At 43.4% G+C, this 24791-nt stretch overlaps 1 protein-coding gene across 1 annotated transcript in view; it reads left to right on the forward strand.

The window, feature by feature from the left end:
• The window catches only part of NUP98 (nucleoporin 98 and 96 precursor), a 1998548-nt gene that overhangs the window by 754389 nt on the left and 1219368 nt on the right, over nucleotides 1-24791 (forward strand). The window contains exon 13 of the mRNA XM_044072823.1: nucleotides 19610-19748. Within this exon, the coding sequence (XP_043928758.1) occupies nucleotides 19610-19748 (139 nt within the window). The remainder of the gene's footprint in view (nucleotides 1-19609; nucleotides 19749-24791) is intronic.

Raw genomic sequence — 24791 nt, forward strand, 5'->3', positions numbered from 1 at the left:
TGCTATTTGCAGTGTCATACACTGTATATAGTTTACTATGTATGTTTATATATATATGTATATAATTTGGCGTTGGCGTGCGTATGTCTGGCTCTTGTTTGCAACCAGATCTGAGGTAAAGGCAGAGGGGATTGTGGGTGTATTTTGATGTCCTTGAGCTCCTTGAGATGCAGAGAACGAAAGTCAGAAGCCGCACGGAGAGATAGGATCTCAAACCCAAAGGTGTAATAACAAAGGCATGATGAATGACACCACATGGAACGTTATGGTAAGGACATAACTTCTTTTTAATGTACATACCCATAGGTGATAACCAGGTTGCCAGTTTTCTTTGGTTGCAGTAGTTTCGTTGTTTTGGTAATATTCTCTCTTGAAACAACCACAAAACCATGTTTTGGTCCAGTGCCAAATGTATTACGACTTAAATCTGAATGTGCTACCACCCAAAAATCTTGAATTATATACACACGTTTTTACGTTTAAAAGTAGTACTTGCAAGTTATCAGTAAGCAGGCACTATAAAATTGCAATGCACAGCAGACCTCACAGACCCCAAGTACCTCTGAACACAGCATTAATAAGAAAGAAATACAATCTATAGCAGTAATTTACCAAGCACAGTGATGAAATAAAGGCCCAACATCAGTACAGCCATATTCGCACTATTCCCAAAGCATTGCCTTTTAAACTTTAAAAGAGCATTAAAAATAAAATAAGCATTTTTCACCTATAAAAGCCGACTATTCTGAAATAATGACAGCATGTACCAGTGAAATTCCAAACGCACACTGTTTACTTCTGAATATGCTATTCCCCCGCCCAAACGTGTTATACAAATTTTCATTTTTAAAAGTAGTTCTTAGAAGTAGTCACTAACAGCCGCTATAAAATACCCAAAACAGTATATACATCTTAACTTCATGAAAACACCATTAAAAAAATAAATTTCCACTCAAAAGTTCAAACTGCAACAGCACATTTCCAGAAACCAAACTGTCATGAAACATCCATAACTTTTATTAGTAACATATGAAATGCACTACTTTATCCCCGAACATAACATTGCCCCCACCAGAAATAAAAAAGTTATACACACGCACACATTTTCACCATTAAAACTACTGCTTGCAAGTCATCCCAAAATAACCACTGTAGATTCAAATAAGGTGCAGCACCCCCAAAACAAATTTCATATACACTGTTTTAATACCTACTTGCAAATCCCAAAACCACTGCAGATTCAAATATTGTGCAGTGTACCCCATTTACCTCTGAACATTTAAAACATTAAAAATTGAAGTAAAACACAATTTTCCCACATTTTAAAAAGTTAGCCGAAAAATATTACTTGTAATTACCACTACAGTCAGTCTTTGCTGGACTGGCTGGGGCTGACTTTCTTTCTGCAGTATCTGGTCTAGCTGGCTAGCGTGGCTGGCTGGATTGCCAGCCTCTTTCCTAAGCTGGCTGGATCAAGAAAAGCAAACCTCACTACTTCTGAAAATTGTCTGTAGAAGTACTAATAAAAAGAGAGCGCTTTATAGCCATGAGATTTGTAGGGCTTTGCTTGCCCACCCCCTTCACAAATTGCAGCCAAGCACTGCACCAGCTAAAGCAGCCAGACCTAACTGGGAATAGCTCTGCCTGCAGGTCTGTGTTGCCGACTTAACTGTATCGACGTGGGAAAGTCAGAAGTGCAGCTATTCCATGGCGATTTACTGCTTCTGCAAACCAGGATTTTTCTACTTCCACTTTATGCAGTGGGAGAGTTTGCTTCAACCTATGAGTGTCCTGTTGGTAATGGGAAGGGTGGTAACCGTGTGTGTTGTGTGTGTGTAATATATATATATATATATATATATATATATATATATATATATATATATATATATATATATATATATAAACATGTACATAATGTTTTGTATATTTTTATGTATGAGATAGGCTGTATTATTTCCATAATAAAAAATTAGATCTGATGTTAATTTTCATTCATTCCTTACTAATGGGTTCGAAACCGATCCTCTGTTCCGACTCTGCTGCTGTCCCAAGCTCGCGTCAACCAAAAAATTCTCATGCTAAGATTACCCTTAGTGCCTCTCTCCCCCATTACCTCAGATCTCATTTGCCGTGTACTGGTCAAGACGTGTCAAGCCTATTAGTCTCAGCTAAGTAGTTTTTTGCTTGTTGATAAAACTTTTTCTAGTTGAACCTTTATCGTTTGTAGATAAATATCTCTCACTTTCCCTTAGCTGGTAGTTTATTTATTTTTTTATTTTAACATTTGTTGACCGGGAAAGTCCGACTAGGTTCCACAGATCCTGTTTTCAGCGGTGGCCCGGGGAGAAATGCTCCAGACGCATGTCTTTAGAATGATTGTGTTTCACTGTTGCAGTCATTGCATTTGGGTAATCTGGCAGGTTGCCCTCAGTCAGCCTGATTAACAAAGTCTTGGGTCTTGTGTCTGTTACTGTCCCTTCTTCCGTGACGTCAGGGGTATAAAACATGCAGCCGACACCATTAAATCAATCTTTCTTTCCACATGGTGCCCGAAGCAGAAGCAGTTCGCATGTGCCGGTTGGCTGACTCCTAAAATTTTCATTTTCGAGTTTCAGAACCAAAGTCTTCAACTAAAAGGGTAAGTACCCCGTTGGGGAAACTTTTTCTTGCTCCTTACCGATGTTAGTAAAAGTTGTTAATTGCATTACTAGTGGGAAGCAAATACCTCATAAGGATTTTCATTTGTACTGTATTCCTTGCCTAGGCCCTGACCACAACGTACCTTGCTGTCGGTTTTGTGCTAAATTTAATCAACGCACTATTAAACGTCGGTATATTTTTGCTACTAAATATTTTGGCTTACGCTTTAATTATCCAGAAATGTCTCTTAGCAATCCGACTACCGGAATACCTAAAATAACACAAAGAAATAGGCCGTCGAGGTCCAAAACTGACTAGGACGCTTCTCCTGCGCCAGTCCATTGTGTGTTCTCTTTCGCAGTCCCTGATACCTGCTACTTCTGATTCACAGGCCTTTACTGAGACCCATTTGGAGTCCGGTATACCGCGAGGTGCTTCAATTATCGAACCTGCGGATGTCTCTACCTTAGATGGGTCTGGAGCCGCTGTGCAGGCACCGGCTTCTGAGGGTGTTTTCAGGCCTACAGATTTGTATAGTAGACCAACGCCATCTTTAAGACTAAGGCTAAAATCTAACTCTATGTCTAAGCAACCGATGCCTCGGCCAGGTGGGCAGGCGCCTATGCCTAAAAAAAAATGATCAAAATGGCTGAAGAAATAATTACTCTGATCAGGGATAGCCAACCCCCTCCTAAGAGGCCTAGGCAAGACATTGATTATGAATCTTCTGAACAGGATTCTATTTCTTCTGACTCTACTAATGAACAGGATTTGTCTATACCTACTTATGAGGACTCTGATGCAGAAGATTCCATTCTTTCTGCTTCTCCACCTGAGGATTTTTCTTTTGGGGAAACTTTACATACCTTAAGGGAACATTTCCACTGGGAAAGTCAGGATTTCTCTGAATCTAAAAAGAGACTTGGGGATTTTCTTCTTCCTCAGCATAGGCCTTTGGCTATACCTCCTGTTTTAGACAGTGATGTTTTTTCAGAATCTAGTATGGCTCCTGATTCTCTGCCTCTGGCTGTGTGTAAGCCAGAGAGATACTACAGGGTTCCTGACTCTCACAAATTCCTTTTCAAAAATCCTATTGCAGATCCTAAAACCTTTTCTCAGGGTCCCAAGGCCATTAAGGCCTCTACTGCTAAAAATCCTACCCCTTCTGATAGAGATTCCAGGGCACTGGATAGATGGGGTAAGAAGGTTTACACTTCTGCAACCCTGGCAATCAGGGCTTTAAACTGTCCGTTTCATATGCTTAAATATCAACAGCGTATCATGGGACTGCTTAAACAGAAAATGATGTTAATCTCTGACTGTGTGGAAAATAAAGATTTACAGGATTTATTGCATTCAGCTGAACAAGTTTGAAAACATACTTTGCAATGTGGTTTTGATTCTTTGGAGGCCTCTTGCAGGGCTGCTGTAACCAAGGTCTGTGTTAAGAAGGCATGCTTGGCTCAAAGAGCAAACTCTGCCTGATCATGCTAAAGCAAAATTGTTGGATGCTCCTTTACAACAGGACCATCTCTTTGGTAATAAGGCTGAAGAAGTTTTAAAAAATATGGAAGATAAAGCTAAATCTTTACAAACTGTGAAAGATTTCTTACAAGTGCAACCTTCAAGATTTAGTAGGCACTGGCCTACTTAGAACTGGTCCTTTCCAGTTCCTTCAAGAGCCACTCAAGTCAAACCCAGACATTCCAAAGGCTCCAGGTTTCAGTCACAAGGGACTTTTAGAACAAAGCAATGGGGTGCCTCCACCTCCAAATCTGGAAACAACAAGGCACCTCCCTATGGTAAACAGTCTCAATGACTTCCCTCTACAGTTACCAAGCACTTACCTCTTAGTCGCCCCTTTGGGAGGAAAACTGGCACTTCATGCAAGAAAGTGGCAACTTATAACCCAGGACAAATGGGTTTTAAATATAGTATCCCAGGGATACAGATTTCATTTCCACACGTTGCCAATCCCAAACGGATGGCCAGTCCTGCCCCCAAATCAGTGGGCAGAGGCCCAAAAACAAGTACTGTCCCTCATGGACATGGGGGCTATTCAACCAGTGCCGGAAGAGGAAAAGGGACAAGGTTTCTATTCAAGACTTTTCCTGGTACCCAGAAAAGACAAATCATGCCGTCCAATTCTGGACTTATCTACTCTAAACACATTTCTGGACATTCCAAAATTCAAGATGCTGACTCAACAGTTATTTCCTATGCTAGGCAAAGATGCCTGGTTGTTAACTCTAGACGTAAGAGGCTTAACTGCATATCCCAATCAGGGAATCTTGCAGAAGATACCTCTGCTTCAAAGCAGGCTACTTGCATTACCAGTTCTCTGCACTGCCCTTTGGCTTATCTACTGTGCCCAGGGTCTTCACAAAGTGCCTTGCTCCAGTAATTGCATTTTGCAGACAAATATTCAAATATATCCATATCTGGATGACTGGCTAATTCAGGCAGAAAATAAGGCCATTCTTCTAAACCATCTGGCATTTGTAAAAAGGGTTCTAACTTGTCTAGGGTACACCATAAACGAAAAGAAATCACTACTGGTATCCTCTCAAAAAATTACATTCCTGGGTGCAAGCCTGAATACAACTGCTCATATGGCTTACCATACACCAGAAAAGCAAACTCATTTGATAACTTACTTCAAACAGGTGGCCACAAAACCCCTGCTATCTGCAAGACATTCTGCAAGCCTTGGGGTTCATGGCCTCCTGCATTCTTCTAATTCCATATGCAAGACTGCATATGAGGAAACTTCAGTGGTAGTTAAAAAGTTTATGGAGTCAACTTTGTCACAGCCTGGAAACAATGATTCCTATCATACCTTGCCTGAAACTAGAGTTCCTATGATGCCAGCAAAACAAGGGACTGCCGTTCACTCCACCCCCTGCCGCCCAAACCCTAACAGACGCATCAGACTATGCTTGGGGGGCTCATCTGACAGGGAAGTGCATTCAGGGCAAATGGAGCCCAAATCAAATGTACCTTCATATCAATCAGAAAGAGATGCTAGCTGTACAGAATGCACTGACAGCCTTCAAGGACTACCTTCATCCAGGGCAATTCATAGACAGACAACACCACAGTTGTGGTACATAAACAAGCAGGGTGGTACACACTCTACCCCCTTTGCAGACTAGCCATGGCATTGCGGAACACGGCCTTTACCTACCAAGTACAACTACAAGCTCAATTCCTGCCAGGAAAGCTGAATACTCTGGCAGACGAGCTAAGCAGAAATCTCATGGACCCACACGAATGGAAACTGGAACCATGGATTTTCAACATGACACCCAAATGGGGGAGTCCAGCCATAGATCTTTTTGCCTCACCCCAGAACTATCAGTTGGACAAATTCTGCACAAGAACTCATCACAGAAAAGCCTGGAAAGTGGATGCTCCATCATTCAGCAGGAAAAACCCATCAGTCTGTGCTTTTTCCACTCTACGTCTGCTCACCAAAGTTCTACTAAAAGTCAAACAGGACAAACCAAAAATGATTCTGATCGCTCCAGACTGGCCTCGCCAACACCAGTACCCACTCCTGCGCAATGTGTCACACCTTCCACCGTGGCACCTGCCTCAGACACCTTACTTACTGTCTCAGCAGAACAACCAAATTCTGCACACTCTGCTCCAAACTTTGAATCTTGCAGCGTGGCTAATCACCTAAATTCACCTTTAGCATCCCTCAGCAAACCTGTGACGGATGTCATTTTAGAGGCGAGAAGACCTAGTACTAGAAAATCTTATGCTGACAAATGGAAAAGATTCTATGCCTGGAATCAGTCAAGGAATAAGCACAGCAGTGCCCAATATTCCTCAGATTTTACCATGCTTAACTGAGATACTTCACAAGGGCCTGTCCTTTTCTTCCATAAAAATCCATGCCTCAGCAATTTCAGCTCATTACAACACAGAACCTCCCCTCTTCTCTCATCCTGTGCTAAAGCCGCATCTCAGAGGAGCCAAAAACTTTAGACCACCCAGGAGAGCTCCAACCCCTGGCTGTGACCTCAGTTTTGTATTGGAAAAACTCACTCTTCCTCCTTTCAAGGCTGCTGCTAGTGCAGACTTAAAATTTCTCTCCTGGAAAACAGCTTTCCTTTTAGAAGTCACTTCAGCTAGAAGGATTTCCGAATTACAGGCTGTTATGGCAGTGGAGCCTTTCATTATTTTTCATGCGGACAGAGTATCTCTCAGGACCAATCCATCCTTCATGTCTAAGGTGGTATCCAGTGTGGCTCTTAATCAGACCATTCATTTGCCAACTTTTTCCCAATCCACAGAATAATGGGGAGCGGATTCTGCATTCATTTGATGTACACAGACAACTTAGATTTTACTTAAACAGGACAAAATTTTTAAGAAAATCAGAACTACTACTGGTGGCATTTGCTGCAGGGGCAGAGGGAAAGGCTATTTCAAAGCAGACTATTTCCAAATGGATAAGCCATTGCATTCATTTCTGCTATATGCACCATGGTAAAACTAACTCCCAGGGGATCAGATCTTATTCCTCCAGGGTTGCATCTACTTCTGCAGCCTTTCTCAGAGGTGTTCCTACCAGAGACATTCTAGAAGCTGCTACCTGGAGCAGGATACGTTCACCAAACATTACCATTTACCTTTCTTCTCTAAATCCACAGCTGGCTTTGCCACTGCTGCCCTGCAGGGCCTTATAGCTGGTTCTAATGCTGTATAAATCCATCCTCCCAACCATAGCTTTGGGAATCTACCCAAATGTAATGACTGCAACAGTGAAACACGAAGAACATAATACAGATGTGTACACTTACCGGAAATATAGATGTTTGAATGTATTCACTGTTGTAGTCCTGGTTACTCTCCCTCCACCCCCCTGTTTTCCTCTTACTATACTTTCTTTTACTATGCGTAAAAGCCTTTTTGGTGTATTTGCTTTTGTTTGGAGGTATATATTTTGCGCTTATTTTTAATTTTTTATATATATATATATATATATATATATATATATATATATATATATATATATATATATATATTTTGCTCCCCATTTGTGGGGCACCTGACATCTGGGGCAAGAAAAACTGATGTAATTGGCGTCAGCTGCATGTTTTATACCCTGACGACCTGACGTCCTGGAAGAAGGGACAGCAAGCGACGCAGGACCCAAGACTTTATTAATCAGGCCGACTGAGGGCAACCTGCCAGCAGATTAACCAAATGTAATGACTGCAACAGTGAATACACTCAACATCTACATTTATGGTAAGTGTACACAACTGTACTTTCTTCCTCCCCTTAACCATTTTTTCTGGTATTCCTCCCTACCAGTGTTGGTAGCTCCCGCCCTTACCCTCTGTGGTATTCACAGGATACCATTGTTGGTACCCTTTTTCTTCCCTTCTCTCTTTTTAGATTAAAAGTGTTTGGTTGCCATATTGTAAGTTTTGTTGTTGATATTGTAGTATTTACAGGTGTAGTGGCCTTGACTTTTTGTGGTTATGGCAGACAAGAAAGGGGACCACTGGGTTTAAAGCTTGCGACTAGTGTGCCCGTAAAATGCCGAATTCAGACATGCATTCCTCTTTTGTATATTGCTTAAATGTGCCTCATCTGTTCAACCACCTCGTAATATTTGTGTGGGCTTTAGTATCCGTACACTGAATGAGAGACGCAATAAGCTTATTCTTAAAGGACTACTCAGATCTCCTTTCATGGAGGCTCTTTCTGCGTCAGTGGGTTCTCCCCCTCCCAGAAAAGATCATAAGAGGTGGAGTCATTTGGTTCCCTCTTCTCCTAAAGCTCCGGAATCTAAGTCTTTAGAGCCTAGACCTAAATTGCCAAAATTGTCTTCAGTTCCCTCTGCTCCAGTGCTCAAACCCCCTTCCTCAGTGCTGACGGTGGAACCAACTCTGATTATGACTGCTATATTGCCTTCAACTCCATTGACTCCGGTACTTGAGTCCTCTACTTCAATGCCGACTACTGAACTGAAGTCTGGTAAGACTATATCGGTACAGATTACCTCGGCTCAGGTTACCATGGTACCGACCATGACTACATCTGTCCAGATTCTCCTTTCGACCCAAACAATAGTGTCTCCAATTCCAGTCACTCCCCCCCCCCCCCAATTGCATTTTGTACAGGTCCATTGACCTTGGTATCGAAGAGAGAAAGCCCATACCTCGGACTAGATACTCCCTGTTGACTGATCCTTTCTCAGGACAGCCGTATAGTCCTTTCATGGAACATCCAGACTCCCCGTTGAGGATATCCACCAGATCCTCCAGGAGCCTATCAAAACAAGAAGTGGTCAGACTTGTGGATCAACTCTTAATGGCAAGAGGGTTGTCTTCTCTTAGTAAACCTTCTATCCCATTTGGAAGGAGGAGGTCTCTCCACAGACTCCATCTTATGCTCCTCCTTCGACCTCTCTGGGTCTGAAGCCCTTTGCTCCGGTGCCATTCCCTGTTCCAGCTGTCACTACTCCAATGGCATCCTCATCTGTGGCACTGATGATTACCCTATGGACGTCGGCTCCTTTGGAGCAGAGCCATCCTGTGGGTCGTGACTGGTCTGTCTGCATCGAGAGTCCTAGCCTGGCGTCTACTTTTTTTTACTGCACAGTGTGCTATGGCACCGATGACCGGGGAGGCGCCAAGTCCCCTCGAAGTTCCTCTCCTGGCAGCAGGTGACCCCAGTTCCAAGGTTGTCCTTTTCATTTCCGAGCTCCCATCCCTCTTCAGGCTTTCCACACGATGGAAAGGGCACTGGCCTCTGCAGGCACTCAGCTGGCCCCACAGGCATCGGAGTACCGTGCATACATTCCTCCTAGTTCTCAGTTCACAGTCTGCCACTCCAGGACACTGGGTACAGGAGCCGCAAAATACCCTTGAACAGGGCACCCTCTCTCCCAAGTCCCCATTCAGAAGCCCCTGCCGAGGAGGTTCTGAGGAAGAGAAACGTGCAAGAGGAAGCATGTAGACTGCTCTGAAGTCTCTCATGGAAGACACACTGACTATGATGAAGGGAAGGTCCCTAAAATCATCCCTTGAAATTTTGAAACCGCGAGGAGATTGGAAGTCCACAAACCCATCCTCCAAGGACTCTGTGATGTTCTTCGTGTTTCACTGTTGCAGTCATTACATTTGGGTAATCTGCTGGCAGATTGCCTTCAGTCGGCCTGATTAACAAAATCTTGGGTCCTGCGTTGGTTGCTGTCCCTTTTTCCATGACATCAGGTCATCGGGTATAAAACATGCAGCCAACGCCATTACATCAGTCTTTCTTGCTGTGCGGTAGCAGAAGCAGTTCGCAAGTGCTGGTCGGCCGATGCCTGAAATTTTCGTTTTCGAGTTTCAGAACCGAAGTCTTCAACTTAAAGCCAAGTACCCCGTTGGGGAAACATTTTCTTGCTCCTTACCGATGTCAGTAAAAGTTAATAATTGCATTACTTGTGGAAAGCAAATACCTCATAAAGATTTTCATTTGTACTGTATTCCTTGCCTAGGCCCTGACCACGACGTACCTTGCTCTCGGTTTTGTGTGTTAGAGCACTATCCATCATTTGTACATTTTTGCCTCTAAATATTTCAGTTCTCAGTTTAATTATCCAGAAATGATGGTTAGCCATCCGACTACTGGAATTCCGAAAAAAACACAAAGGAAAAAAAAAACAGGCCATTGAGGTCCAAAACTGCCAAAGACGCTTCTAAGCCAGTCGGCAGTTCGCTGGTACTCAGTGAGGCAGTTTCGCAGCCCCTGATACCCACTACTTCTGACTCACAGGGCCTCTACTGAGACTCATTCGAAGTCCGGTATGCCACGAGATGCTTCTCCTGTGGAAACCGCGGATGTGTCTACCTTGGATGGGTCCGGAGCTGCTGTGCAGGCACCGGCTTCTGAGGGGTGTATACAGGCCTACAGACTTGCATATTAAACAGACTCCACCTTCTATTCTAAGGCCTAAATCTCGATCTATGTCTAAAAAACCGACACCCAGGCCACATGTTCAGGCTCCCCTATGCCTAAAAAAAAAATTATCAAAATGGCTGAAGATCTTATTACTCTAATCAGGGGTAGTCAACCCCCCCCCCCCCTCTTCTAAGAGGCGTAGGCCTGAGCTTGACTATGATTCTTCTGATCAGGACACTGTTTCTTCTAATTCTTCCAATGACCTAGATTTGTCCATACCTACTTAAGAGGATTCTGATGCAGAGGATTCAATTCCCTCTGCTCCCCCCCACCCCCGAGGACTTTTCTTCTGGGGAAACTTTACATACCTTAAGGGAGCATTTCCATTGGGAAAGTCAGGAATTTTTTGAATCTAATAAGAGGCTTAGGGATTTCTTTCTACCTCAGCATAGGCCTTTGGCTATACCTCCTGTACTAGACATTGTTGATGTGTTTTCGGAATCCAGTATGGCCCCTGATTCCCTGCCTCCGGCTCCCAGTAAACCTGACATACATTAGGGTTCCTGAGTCCCAAAAGTTCCTTTTCAAAGATCCTGTTGCAGATCCAGAAACCAATTTCTCAGTGGCCCAAAGGCATTAAGGCTTCTGATAGAGATTCCAGGGTGCTGGATAGATGGGGTAAAAAGGTTTATACTTCTGCAACCTTGGCAATCGGGGCTGTAAACTGCCAATTTCATATGCTAAAATATCAACAGCATATTATGGGACTGCTCAAATAGAAAATTATGATTTCTGTCTTGTGTGGAAAGTAAAGATTTACAGGATTTATTGCTTTCTGCTGAACAAGTTGGAAAACATACTTTGCAATGTGGTTTTGATTCTTTAGAGACCTCTTGCAGGGCTGCTGTTACTGGGTCTGTGCTTAGAAGGCATGCTTGGCTTAAGGAGCAATCTCTGCCTGATCATGTTAAAGCAAAGTTGTTGTATGCCCCTTTAAATCAGGACCACCTGTTTGGCAATAAGGCTGAGGAAGTTCTTAAAAAGATGGAAGATGAAGCTAAATCTATACATACTGTAAAAGATTTCTTACAAGTGCAACTTCCAAGATTTTGTAGGCTCTGGCCTACTAAGAACTGGTCCTTTTCAGATCCTTCCAGATCCACCCTAGCCAAACCCAGAGACTCCAAAATCACCAGGATTCAGTCTCAAGGGACTCTCAGAACTAAGCAAGGGGGGGGGGGCTCCACTTCCAAATCTGGAAATAAGACACCCCCTATGGTAAACGGTCTCAATGACGTTCCTTTAAAATTACCAAATACTTACCGTTTAGCTGCCCCTTTGGGGGAAAGATTGCTCTTCATGCAGAAAACTGGCAACTCATAAACCAGGACAAATGGGTTTTAAATATAGTGTCACAGGGATACAGATTCCATTTCAATACGTTGCCTACACCAAACGGGTGGCCAGTCCTGTCCCCATATCAGTGGGCAAAGGCTCGGATACAAGTACTTTCCCTGTTAAACATGGGGGCTATTCATCCGGTACCAGAAGAGGAAAAGGGGCAAGGTTTCTATTCCATGCGTTTCCTGGTACCCAGAAAAGACAAATCATGGCATCCAATTTTGGACCTGTCTACTCTAAACACCTTTCTGGACATTCCATAATTCAAGATACGGTCTCTTCACCAGTTACTTCCTATGCTAGGCAAAGATGCCTGGTTGGCAACTCTAGATTTAAAAGAAGGTTACCTGCATATCCCAATCAGGGAATCTTGCAGAAGATACCTACTCTTCAAAGCAGGCTACTTGCATTATCAGTTCTCTGCACTGCCGTTTGGCTAGTCTACTGTGCCTAGGGTGTTCACGAAGTGCCTGGCTCCAGTAATTGCATTTTGCAGGCAAAGAAATATTCAAATATATCCATACCTGGACGATTGTCTAACTCGGGCAGAAAACCAGGCCATACTTATAAATCATCTGGCATTTGTAAAAAGGGTTCTAACTTGTCTAAAGTACACCATAAACGAAAAGAAATCACAACTGGTACCCTCTCAACAGATTACATTCCTGGGTGCAAGCTTGAATACAAGTGCCCATATGGCTTTCCTCATGCCAGAAAAGCAAATTCATTTGGTAACTTACTTCAAACAAGTGGCCACAAAATTCCTGCTATCTGTAAGACAAATACTTGCAAGCCTTTGGGGTTCATTGCTTCCTGCATTCTTCTAATTCCATATGCAAGACTGCATATGAGGAAACTTCAGTGGTACTTTAACAGTCTATGGAGCCAACATTGTCACAGCCTGGAAACAGTGATTCATATTGTACCTTGCATACGCCTAGAGTTCCTATGGTGGGCAGAGGCCTGCCACCAAAACAAGGGCTTGCCATTCACACTACCCCCTGCTGCCTAAACCCTATCTACAGACGTATCAGACTATGCATGGGGGGCTCACCTGGCAAGGAAATGCATTCAGGGCAAATGGAACCCAAATCAAATGCACCTACATATCAGTCAGAAAGAAATGTTAGCTGTACAGAATGCTCTGACAGTCTTCAAGGACTACATTCATCCAGGGCAACTAATGGTAAAGACAGGCAACAACACGATTATGTGGTACAAAAACAAGCAGGGGGGTACACATTCCTACCCCCTCTGCAGACTAGCCATGGCCTTGTGGAACACTGCCTTTAGCTACCAAGTGCAACTGCATGCTCAATTCCTGCCAGGAAAACTGAATACACTGGCAGATGGACTAAGCAGAAATCTCATGGACCCACACAAGTGGAAACTGGAACCATGGATTTTCAACATGTTGACAAGCAAATGGGGGAGCCCAGACATAGATCTATTTGCCTCCCCCCAGAACTGCCAGTTGGACACATTTTGCACAAGAACTCCTCTCAAAAAAGCCTGGAAAGTGGATGCTCTGTCCTTCAGCTGGAAAAACCTATCCGTCTTCGCCTTTCCTCCTGTGCCTCTGCTCTCCAAAGTTCTGCTAAAAGTCAAACAGGACAAACCAAAAATGATTTTGATTGCTCCAGACTGGCCACGCCAATACTGGTACCCACACCTGCGCAGTGCATCACAAATATCTCCATGGCACCTGCCTCAGACACCTTCCTTACTGTCTCAGGAGAACCAAATTCTGCACCCTCCTTTCCCAACATTGAACTTTGCAGCTTGGCTAATCACATAAATTCACCCTTAGCATCCCTCAGCAAACCTCTGATGGCTGGCATCTTGGAGGCGAGAAGACCTAGTACTAGAAAACGACAGATGGAAAAGATTCTGTGCCTGGAACCAATCTTTAGGGATGAGCACAGCAACACCCAGTTTACCTCAGATTTTGCAATATTTAACTGAGATGCTTCTCAAGGGCCTGTCTTTTTCCTCCATTTAAAATCCATGCTTCAGCTATTTCAGCTCACTGTAACACAGAACCACCCCTCTTTTTCATCCCCTGCTCAAACAGTATCTCAGAGGGGCAAAGAACTTGAGACCACCCAGGAGAGCTCCTACCCCTGCCTGGGACCTTTACTTTGATTTGGAAAAGCTCACTTTACCTTCTTTCGAGCCAGCTGCTACTCCAGACTTAAAATTTCTTTCTTGAAAAACAGCCTTCCTCTTAACAATCACTTGAGCTAGTAGGATATCTGAATTACAGGCCGTTATGGCAGTGGAGCCTTTCATCATCTTTCATGCAGACAGGGTATCTCTGAGGACTAAATCCATTCTTCATGACCAAGGTGGTTTCCAGTGTGGCTCTTAACCAGTCCATTCATTTGCCAGCCTTCCTTCCCTATCCACAAAACAAAGGGGAACGGATTCTGCATTCCGTAGACACGCACAGACAAATTAGAGTCTACTTGGACAGAATTAAATTTCGAAGAAAATCTGAACAATTGCTAGTGGCATTTGCTGCTGGGGCAGAGGGGAAGGCTATTTCAAAACAAGCCATTTCTAAATGGATAAGCCATTGCATTCATTTCTGCTATAAGAACCATGGAAAACCTGTCCCCCAAGGGATCAGATCTCACTCCACCAGGGCTGCATCTACTTCTGCAGCCTTTCTTAGAGGTGTTCCTACCAGGGATATTCTAGAAGCTGCTACTTGGAGTTCAGTACATACTTTCACCAAGCATTATCATTTACCAATTTTCTCTAAATCCAGAACTGGTTTTGCCACTGCAGTCTTGCAGGGCCTTATAGCTGGTCCTAATGCTGTATAAATCCATCCTCCCAACCATAGCTTTGGGAATCTACCCAAATGTAATGACTGCAACAGTGAAACACGAAGAACATAGTACAGTTGTGTACACTTACCATAAATGTAGATGTTCAAGTGTATTCACTGTTGCAGTCCTGGTTACCCTCCATCCAGCCCCCTGTTTTTCTCTGACTATACCTCTATTTTCTTTTACTATGCTTAAAAGCCTTTTTGGTTTATTTACTTTTGGTTGGAGGTATATTTTTGTGTTTTTAATTTTATTTGCTCCCCATTTGGGGGGCACCTGACATCTGGGGCAAGAAAAACTGAAGTAATGGTGTCTGCTGTATGTTTTTTACCCCTGACGTCATGGAAGAAGGGACAGCAACCGACGCAGGACCCAAGACTTTAATCAGGCCGACTGAGGGCAACCTGCCAGCAGATTACCCAAATATAATGACTGCAACAGTGAATACACTCTAACATCTATATTTATGGTAAGTGTACACAACTGTACTTTCTTGCAGGCCTTCCATGCCCAGCCTTCTACTGCCTGGGTGACCCCACCTGCTGACGAGCTTGTGCAGTGCACCTGGAAAAAGCCCGACTCCATTGAGCCTATCCACCGGAGATCAGATAAATTCTTATGTCCCCCCAAAGATGGTCCTCATTGGTTTAAAGGATTGTCTGTAGACGCTATGGTGGTGGTGGTGGCAACAAAGAAAGAGCTTCCCAAGGAAAGCCACACCATTCATCCCCAAACAAGGAATCCCGGGCATTGAACAGACTAGGGAAGTGGACATTTGCCTCTTCGACCTTTACCATTCAGTCGTTGAACTACCTGGCACATTTCACTAGGTTCCATTGAGATTTCATCACAGGGCTCTCTGGAACACTAGCAGGAGCTGTATCTGATGAGGTCCGGGATAAGGTGGCCTCGCAGCCCTAGAGTCCATCTCTAACTCGTCCATGAGGTTGGTCTCCCATGCAACCAAAGGGGTGGCTAGATCAGCGGGTGCAGGCGTTGTCATGAGATGTCACCTGGGTGCACCTCTGAGACTTCACGGACCCTTTCAAGGTTTCCTTCCTTGACCCTCCAGTCGAACCTTCCTCCTTTTTCGGATCCAAAGTGAGACACGCTAACTAGGTGTGAGCAGTGGACGGTAAGACCCTGTCTGCCATAGATGTCTGTTTTTCCAATCCCCAGTGATACTTCTCTATGAATCAGAGGAGTGGGAAAATGTGGCACAAGAAGTTTCTGGGTCCTTTCTGTGACACGTGGTGAGTATACCCCACAGGGCAGAGGGGGGGTAACTTTTCTGGAAGAGACCTGGAAAAACATCACCTCAGACTCCTGGGTGCAGCAGGTTATTACCAGAGGTGATCACATCCCCTTCAATCTTCACCCCAAATCTCCATAACCTATTCCCGACGTTCCACCTGGTCAAAGGGAATCCCACAGCTCAAGAGGTTCTAAAGCTGCTTCAAAAAAAGTCATCCAAATAGTCCCGCCAGACCAGATAGGATCCGGGTTCTACTCAAGGTTATTTTTAGTGCCAAAAAAGATAGGCGACTGGAGACCCATTTTGGACCTCAGTATCGTAAACAAGTTTGTCAAGCAGGCAAATTTCCGGATGGTCACGGTTCAGTCTATCCTTACAGTCCTCTTTTTCCAGGAAAGGATGTGCTCTGTAGATCTTCAGGATGTGTATTACCACATAAAGATGAGCAAGCGATCCAGAAGATTACTCCGCTTCCGACTGGGAGCCAATCGCTACCAGTTTCCTGCACTGCCCTTTGGCCTCTCTACAGCCCCCAGAGTGTTTACCTAATGTGTGGCAGTGGTAGCAGATCACCTGAGACTGCAGGGATTCCTGGTGTTTCCATACTTGAACGATTGGCTCTTCACAGCTCCCACCAAGCATCTACTGATAAGTGCATGACAGTGCACTCTACGACAGGCACAGCGTTTGGGGATTTCTATAAATATGGAGAAGTCAGCTGACCCCCCAGCCCAGTCCTTGGAATTCATAGGGGCAGTGCTGAACATACTATCTTACACGGTCTCCCTACCTCATCACAGATTATAGAGACTTGTTTCTCAGATCCGAGCGATGATACTCTGAGACAAGGTGCCGGCTCAGGCAGTCCTTCAAATATGGGGGCAGTGGCTTCAACAATAACAATTGTCCCGCTAGCAAGACTACATATGAGAATACTTCACTGGCTTCTATTAACACAATGGTCAATGTTAACTCACCCGTTATCTTTCCAAATTTGTTTAATGAATCTATGCAATAAGGACTTTGGTGGATGCAGCCAGACATCTCTCTATGGAGTCAACCATTTTCCGTGTAGCCCAAGGCCACAGTGACCACAGATAACTTCCCTGACTGGGTGGGGGAGGCATTTTCAGGGACAGACGGTCCAAGCCACTTGGTCATCAGCAGAGGCCAATTTGCATATCCATGTCCTGGAACTAAGGGCAGTGCTTCTAGCATTGCCAGCATTCCACCACACCCTTCCATCAGGGACTGCTGGCCTTCAGACAGACAATGTATCAGTGGTCAGGTAAATCAACAAACAAGGGGGAACCGAATCCTATCCTCTGTGCCAGGAAACCATGAGAATTTGGCAATGGGTATTAGCCTCCAACCGCTTTCTAATAGCAACATACATTCCCATGGATTCCAGCGTGATTGCTGACAAATTGAGTAGGTATATTCTCCTACATCATGAGGGGTCCCACAATCCTTCAGTGGCGTCGATGATATTTGATTGCTGAGGCCAGCCTTGCTGCGAGTTTGCCTCGCTCATAAATCACAGGTGGAGAAGCTACTTTGTCCTAATCCCCCCCCCCCCGGGGGGGCCCGAGGGACGTGCTCTCACACGATTGGCCCACGGGACTGCTCTACACTTTTCCCCCAATACCATTGATCCCGAATTACTTGAAGAAAGCAATTCGGTTGAGAAGCAAAGTAATCCTCATTGCACCTTATTGGCCCTGACAAGTTTGGTTTCCCTTCCTATGGCCTCATCTTGTATGCAACCATGGATTCTGGATCCTGCTCTGGAATTACTCTTACACCCTCAAGGGCTACTCCACCCAACCTTTTCCAGCCTCAAGTTGACAGTTTGGTTTCTCCACTTCCTGTAATTGCCAGGCAGAAGAATCTTTCCTCTCCTTTCCCCAACATTCTTCTGGCTTCTCATAAGCCTTCCACCAGAAAATTGTATTGTGGAAAGTGGAATAAATTTGGGTTGTGGGCTCATGATAAAACAGATCCTGTGGTACAGTCTCCGTCCCCAATGTACTTCATTATCTCGCCGGCCTATTACAATCCGGAGTTGCAGCTTGTACGATTCGGGTTCACCTGGCTGCTATTTTCAATTTTCACGATGGCTTCGAGGATACCTTATTGATTTCTCATTGCCTCTGCAAAACCTTTCTGAAAGGGGTTTCTCACATCAGACCCCCCCCCCCCCCATTAGAGAACCTATTGAACCTTGGAACCTCACCCTCGTGTTGCAGGCACTAACTAAAGCCCCTTTTGAACCTGCAGCCAATTGTGACATAAAATTTCTCTTGTGGAAGTCTTTTTCTGGTGGCTATTACTTCAGCACGAAGGATATCTGAACTTCAGGCCGTGTGTCAAACGTCCCTACTTAATTTTTCATAAAGACAGAGTATCGCTTCGGACTAATCCTTCCTTTCTACCCAAAGTAATTTCAGAGTTAACCATGAACCAGACAATCGACTTACCAGGGTTCTTCCCAAATGTTTCAAACAAAGGAGAGTACTGTCTCCATTTACTGGATGTACACAGACAATTACAGTTCTACCTGGACAGAACAAAATCCTTTAGGAAATCCGACCAACTCTGTCTCTTATTCTTGGCTTAAAATAGGAGAATCAGTTTCCAAGATTACCTTGCTGAAATGGTTGAGATTCCATATGTTTTGTCTAGCACCATAGTAAATTGCCCCCCAAACAAAATTAGTGAGCAACCAGATCTATGGCAACCTCGGTGACCTTTCACTCTAGAGCTACCATGGATGATATTTGTGCAGCAGCAATGTGGGCCTCTCCACATACCTTTATTAATCATTACAAATTGGATTTAGTCTCCAGGGGGAGAGCTGCCTTTGTTTCATTGGTACGCAGGGATATTCTTCCATAGGGCCTCCCAGGAAACTAGGTAGCTAGGACCTCTGTCCCATTAGTAAGGAATGAATGAAGATTAACATCAGATAAAGAAGTTATGTCTTACCATAACTTTCTGTCTGTATTTTTTGTCTTCATTCATTCATTACGTCCCTCCCATCATCCCCCTCCAGTAGGCTCCTTGAGGTTTTTGGATATGGTCCTTTATCTGGTTTAGGGTGTTCTGAGCAGAAAAAGCCTCCACTTCTACTTCCTTGGGAAAACTTGATCTGAGGTAATGGGGAGAGAGGCACTATAGGTAATCTTAGCATGAGAGTTTTTGGCTGATGTGAGCTTGGCACAGCGGCCGAGTCGGAACCAAGGATCGGTTCTGAACCCATCAGTAATGAATGCATGAAGATGGACAACACAGATGGAATGTTATGGTAAGATGTAAGTTTTTATTTACTGTCTCTGCATTGTGTAGTAAGCACATTAATGAGATGATCTATTAAAAAAATATTGCTTTGTAAATGTACATAGAAGTGAAATTGATCTAAGCTTATCTTGCTGATCTGATTTATTTGCTAACATTTAATTTTAATTCTACCTTTTTCATTTTTTTACTGCACATAAAGGCTGAAAACTCACTGAATAATTAAAAAATAATGCATTTACTTTTTTTTTTTTTTTTTAAGGTTATGGATCAGTTTACTTTGAAGGGAAAGTGAACTTGACTAAGCTTAATTTAGATGAGATTGTTCATATTCGAAGAAAAGAGGTCATCGTCTACCCAGATGACGACCAGAAGCCTCCTACTGGAGAGGGATTAAATAGGTAAGTTTTTTCAGGTCATTTGCAGCTTTGATAATCTGTATTTTTTTTTTCCTTGAACTTGTGTCCTTGTTTAGTTTCACAAGCTGTCAGAGCAAATAAAGACTGCTCTTTAGTTAGCTGCGTTTCTGCACCCATCGTTTAATCTCTAGGATGTCTTATCCTTCAACTTTCACAGATAGGGACATTGTTTTTAAAAATTAAGACAATACAATAAAATTCCAGCATTTGGACTCTGCGTAACAACAAAACAAGATCCATGAGTTTGGACTACAGCATTAATTTACCTCAACATGTTTTCTAATTGGGAAGCTTATTTATGCAGTGTTTTGTGCTTAGATTGTTTTGCTTACTTACAAATTTCCTAAAATGTTACAATTTTATTCCTGATTTTGGTACATGGGAAGGGAATTGCATTTTTTTTCATTGTGAAATGCCCCTTTGTGTAGGAAAAGAAGAGTGCACACCCACAATAAGTTCAAGTTTTAAAGCCAGTCTTTATTTTCATAATACAAAAATTAAAATCAAAATATGTCCTGCACCAACTTTTTCCTTATATAATCTTGAGGGCAGTCTGCCAATGCCTTTTACAGTACAAAAATGTATTTCTACCATAAAGCGGCATTGCACCAGAAGTTAAGCATCTCAATCTTTGTCATCATGCTGTCAGTGTGCAGTCATATGAATACAAAACCTTCTTTCCTGTCTAGTGTTTGTGACCCGAAATCTTTTTATGGTTGGAGTGAATCTGTTATTTTAAGGCAGTCATGCAGTATATCTGTGTATTTTGAGTTGGTTCTTTCAGGAATTTTTTCTAGGAAACATCTGGTGGGGATAGTCCTGTGTCACTGCCGGTGATTGTACAACTTAATATCACCTTGGGTGCCTTTCTTCATTTTTCTGTGGAGTACGTGCACCCCCCCCCCTCCCCCCAAGTGTTTTGACTTCAGGCCTGATTTAGATATGGTTTAGATTTTCAGTTTCGGCAAGATGGTGCTTGAATGGGCTACTTGCATGCTGTGAGACAGAAATTTCATTGTCTGCCCAATATGTTAGACCCTCATTCGTGGACACTGTCCATTGGGTTTTTGTCATGTTGAAAAAAGCCGAAAGATGTAGTTTTGTAGCAAAGCATTTGATTCATCATGCAAGTCTGAGTACAGCAAGGCATCCAGCACTGCAGTTTCTTTTTTCCCATCTCATCCATGTTCCTGCCTTCTTTTCAATGCACGTCTGTGAAAACTACAGCAGGGCAGTTTCCCTTTGTCACCAGAAAGGGCTAAAATGGTGTTCAGATACTGGCATCTGCTACTTTTTCACCATTTAGGGTCCATCCAGTAGTTCGAATAGCTTTATCAGTTATTTCTGGACACTAATCACATCGGGTCTCTCAGACAATTGCAGTTTGTTAGCACTGGGTCCATCTGTCATTTGTGAGACAGGCTCTAGTCTTGCCACCAGTGACAGGAATCCAGGCTTTTCATTACGCCACTGAAATAATGTAGCATTGTAAACCGATAAGAACAAAAGTGTTGACAGACAGGCAGGAGACAACAACTGGGTTACGAGTTTTGGATGAACAGGCACAATTTTGAAAAGTAGTGTTGTAATCCAATAGTGTAGATGCTTTTTAGGGATTTGAAGTGAAGCAGATAACTGGTACCATTCTTCCAAAAATACTTAAGGTGTTTATGGCCAAAATTAGTGACTGAATGGGAGAAGCAGAGTGGAAATTTTGGACATGCAGAGGCAAGGGAATAATTTTATTGGCTGGCCTCAACACTATACAGTGGATAGAGAGAGAAGGATCCGCAGTGACTCCCTGCCTGTAGATAGGGGCTGTGGAAAAGAGGTAGAGAAATTTTAGGGGGTAACATTTGAGGGATGTAAGCATGAAGTAATTACGGAGTTTGGATTCTAATCAAGTTGAAGGGCATGTGGGTTGGCAGCCTAGAAGGAAATGTGTGAATGAAAGTATTAAGTGGTAGGAGTTGAAGTTACTAGGCGAGAGTCTCTTCATTCAGAATGACGTGAGTGCCCAGAGTGGTGATCCTTTTTCTGTGCATCCCAGGAGAGCTTGAGGGTGCATTAAAGTACATCAACCAACAAGGAGGAACCTGTTCTTATTCCTTGTGCAGGGAGGCCATAAGGGTGAGAGATTGGGTGATATCTTCAGACTGCCTTCTAGCATATCCTGGGGAAACCAACAATCTGGTGGACAGACTCAGCAGATCGCTCTTGGTTCTGCACAAGTGGACCTTCAATTGATCCGTGACTAACATGATCTTCAGCTGTTGGGGTCAAACTTGCTGTGACCTGTTAGCCTCTCCAACAAATGCAGCAAGTTCTTCTCTCTGATCCCTCCTCTGGGGGAGTCCCTGAGGGATGGATGCACTAGTCCACGATTTCCCCTGGGTTTCGTGTATGTTTACCCTCCTTTTCTGCTCATCCCAAAGTTTCTTCAGAAGGCAAGCAGTTTGAAGAGCTCAGTCATCCTCAGTGCCCCCATTCTGGACTTTTTGGGTGTAGTTCCCCTTCCTATAGTCTCATCTGAAATATCCTCCTTGGATACCCAGAAAAGACAAATCATGGCATCCTATTTTGGACCTGTCTAAACACCTTTCTGGACATTCCAAAATTCGAGATGCTGACTCTTCACCAGTTACTTCCTATGCTAGGCAAAGATGCCTGGTTGGCAACTCTAGATTTAAAAGAAGGTTACCTGCATATCCCAATCAGGGAATCTTGCAGAAGATACCTACTCTTCAAAGCAGGCTACTTGCATTATCAATTCTCTGCACTGCCCTTTGGCTTGTCTACTGTAGCCAAGTCAGGACCTCCTTTCTCAATCAGGGATGCAGCGTCTGAATCTTCGAGCCCTCAAATTGACCGCTTGGCTTCTTCACTTCCAACCCCAGTGAGACGGTCCAGACTTAAGTCCCTGGTCTAAAAAATTCTTCTAGCCTCACAAAAGACTTCCACTAAAATAATCTACACCAGTAAGTGGAAGAGATTTGGGCTACAAGCAGGAACATTGATCCTTTCTCAGCACCAATTTCGGACATTTTGTTATTTCTTGGCACCCTTTTCATCGAAGGCGCTACTTCTCAACTGTCAAGCTACAGTTAGCTGCTATTTCCAATTTTCATAGTGCAAATCCCGTTCCTTTTTCAATTTTAGACTATGCAAATCCTTCATGAAAAGTGTTTTCTTAAGGCCTCCAGTGAACCCATCTCCCTCTTGGGACTTCACTCTTGTGTTGCAGGCTTTGACCCAGGAACCTTTCGAACCAGCAGCAAGTTGTGACATGAATTTTCTGTCACGGAAGACAGTCGTCCTGGTGGCTATATCTAAGAGGATTTCTGAACTACAAGCCAAATCCTCCAAACCTCCTTACATACATTTTCATAAAGAGTGTCCTTATGCACCAGTCTGTCCTTTATGCCCAAAGTAGCTACTGAGAACATTATTAATCAATCCATCCGCTTACCAATGTTCTTTCCCAATTTCTGTAATAAAAGGGGGGTAGGTTCTCCATCTTCTGGACGTTCATAGATAACTCTGCTTTTACCTGCACTGGACCAAACACAGGAAATCTGATCAGCTTTTTGTAGCTTTCTTGACTAACAGACTAGGACAAGCAGTATCTAAAGTTACCTTGGTAAAATAGATATCTGATTGCATCCCATACATTCCCTTATCCAAGGGATTGGAATTACATAGACCTCCCAGGACACATTCCACCAGAGCTATGGCTACTTCTACGGCCTTCTATTCTAGAACTTCCATTGATGAAATTTGCGCAGCAGTGACATGGTCTAACGTTCAAACCTTTATATCGCACTACAAGTTGGATGTCATATCCAAGAGCAGGGGCTCCCTTTGGTTCAGTGGTGCTCCGGCATATCCTTCCATGAGGGCCAACTAGGATCTATGTATCTGGGAACTCTCCTCCTGTCAGGAGGAATGAAGAAGACAACATCAGATTAAAAGGTTATGTCTTACCATAACTTAGCATCTGGGTTGTCTGTTTTCATTCCTCCTCACTTTTCCACCCAACCATCCCCCTTGCCTTTTTTCTTCTAGAGGAACCTGGATTATGAAGGAACTCCTATGTCACATGTCTGAGCCTTATCTGCCATTCCTTTGCTGTGTGGGTTTGGATGTATAGAATCAGCAAACTCAATCTGAGGTACTTGGGTGGATGTAGTGCATTATGGGGTAGGAGGGAGGAACTTGAGAGTTGGATCCAAGTCTGTAGAATGTGGCTGAGCCAGATCCGAAGGTCGGATCTGAGACCTTATCTTGAGAAATAAAGGAAGATGACACAGATAGCAAGTTATGGTAAAGATAAAACCTTTTATTTTGCATACCTTAACCCAATGTTCTTTTGAACTATCAGCTAAGCGTGAACTAAAATTGTTTGATCTGGAAAACTATCTTCTTGGTTGCTATTACTTCTGCCAGAAGGTTATCGGAATTACAGGCCTGGTCTTCTATACCATCTTATTTGATTTTTCATAAGGATAGAGTATCTTTATGGACCAATCCTTCCTTTCTACCTAAGGTGGTGTCAGAATCCAATATTAATCAAGTCATCAACCTTCCAGTTTTCTTTCCAAATTTCTCAAGTAAAGGAGAATATATGTTACTCCTATTGGATGTTCTCAGACAATTACATTTCTATCTTCACAGAACCAACAATTTGACGAAATCCGAACAATTGATAAGTTGTCCATCTCGCCTTCGTTCTTGCTGGTTGGGGATCGGAGGTGATCCTTGGCTCCTACTCTGCCATCTTCAGTAGCTCGAGAGCTGTTTACTGGCTCGAGGCTACCCCTTATCCCATAATGCCTAGAGATAGCTACCCAGATCTCGTTTGCCGCTTCAGCTGTGAAGTGTCATTTTTCTGGCTCAGGCTTGTATAGAATATTTTGTGTAATTTTCCACTAGAATTTAACTCTTCTAGTACTTTATTATTAGCGATAGTTTTGTCTCTGTGGTAGATAATTGTTTATATAGTATCCCTCTTTTTGTAGAACTCGT

Source organism: Protopterus annectens, chromosome 5.part1 (genome assembly GCF_019279795.1).
Source record: "Protopterus annectens isolate FY-2018-M chromosome 5.part1, PAN1.0, whole genome shotgun sequence".
Lineage (NCBI taxonomy): Eukaryota > Metazoa > Chordata > Ceratodontiformes > Protopteridae > Protopterus > Protopterus annectens.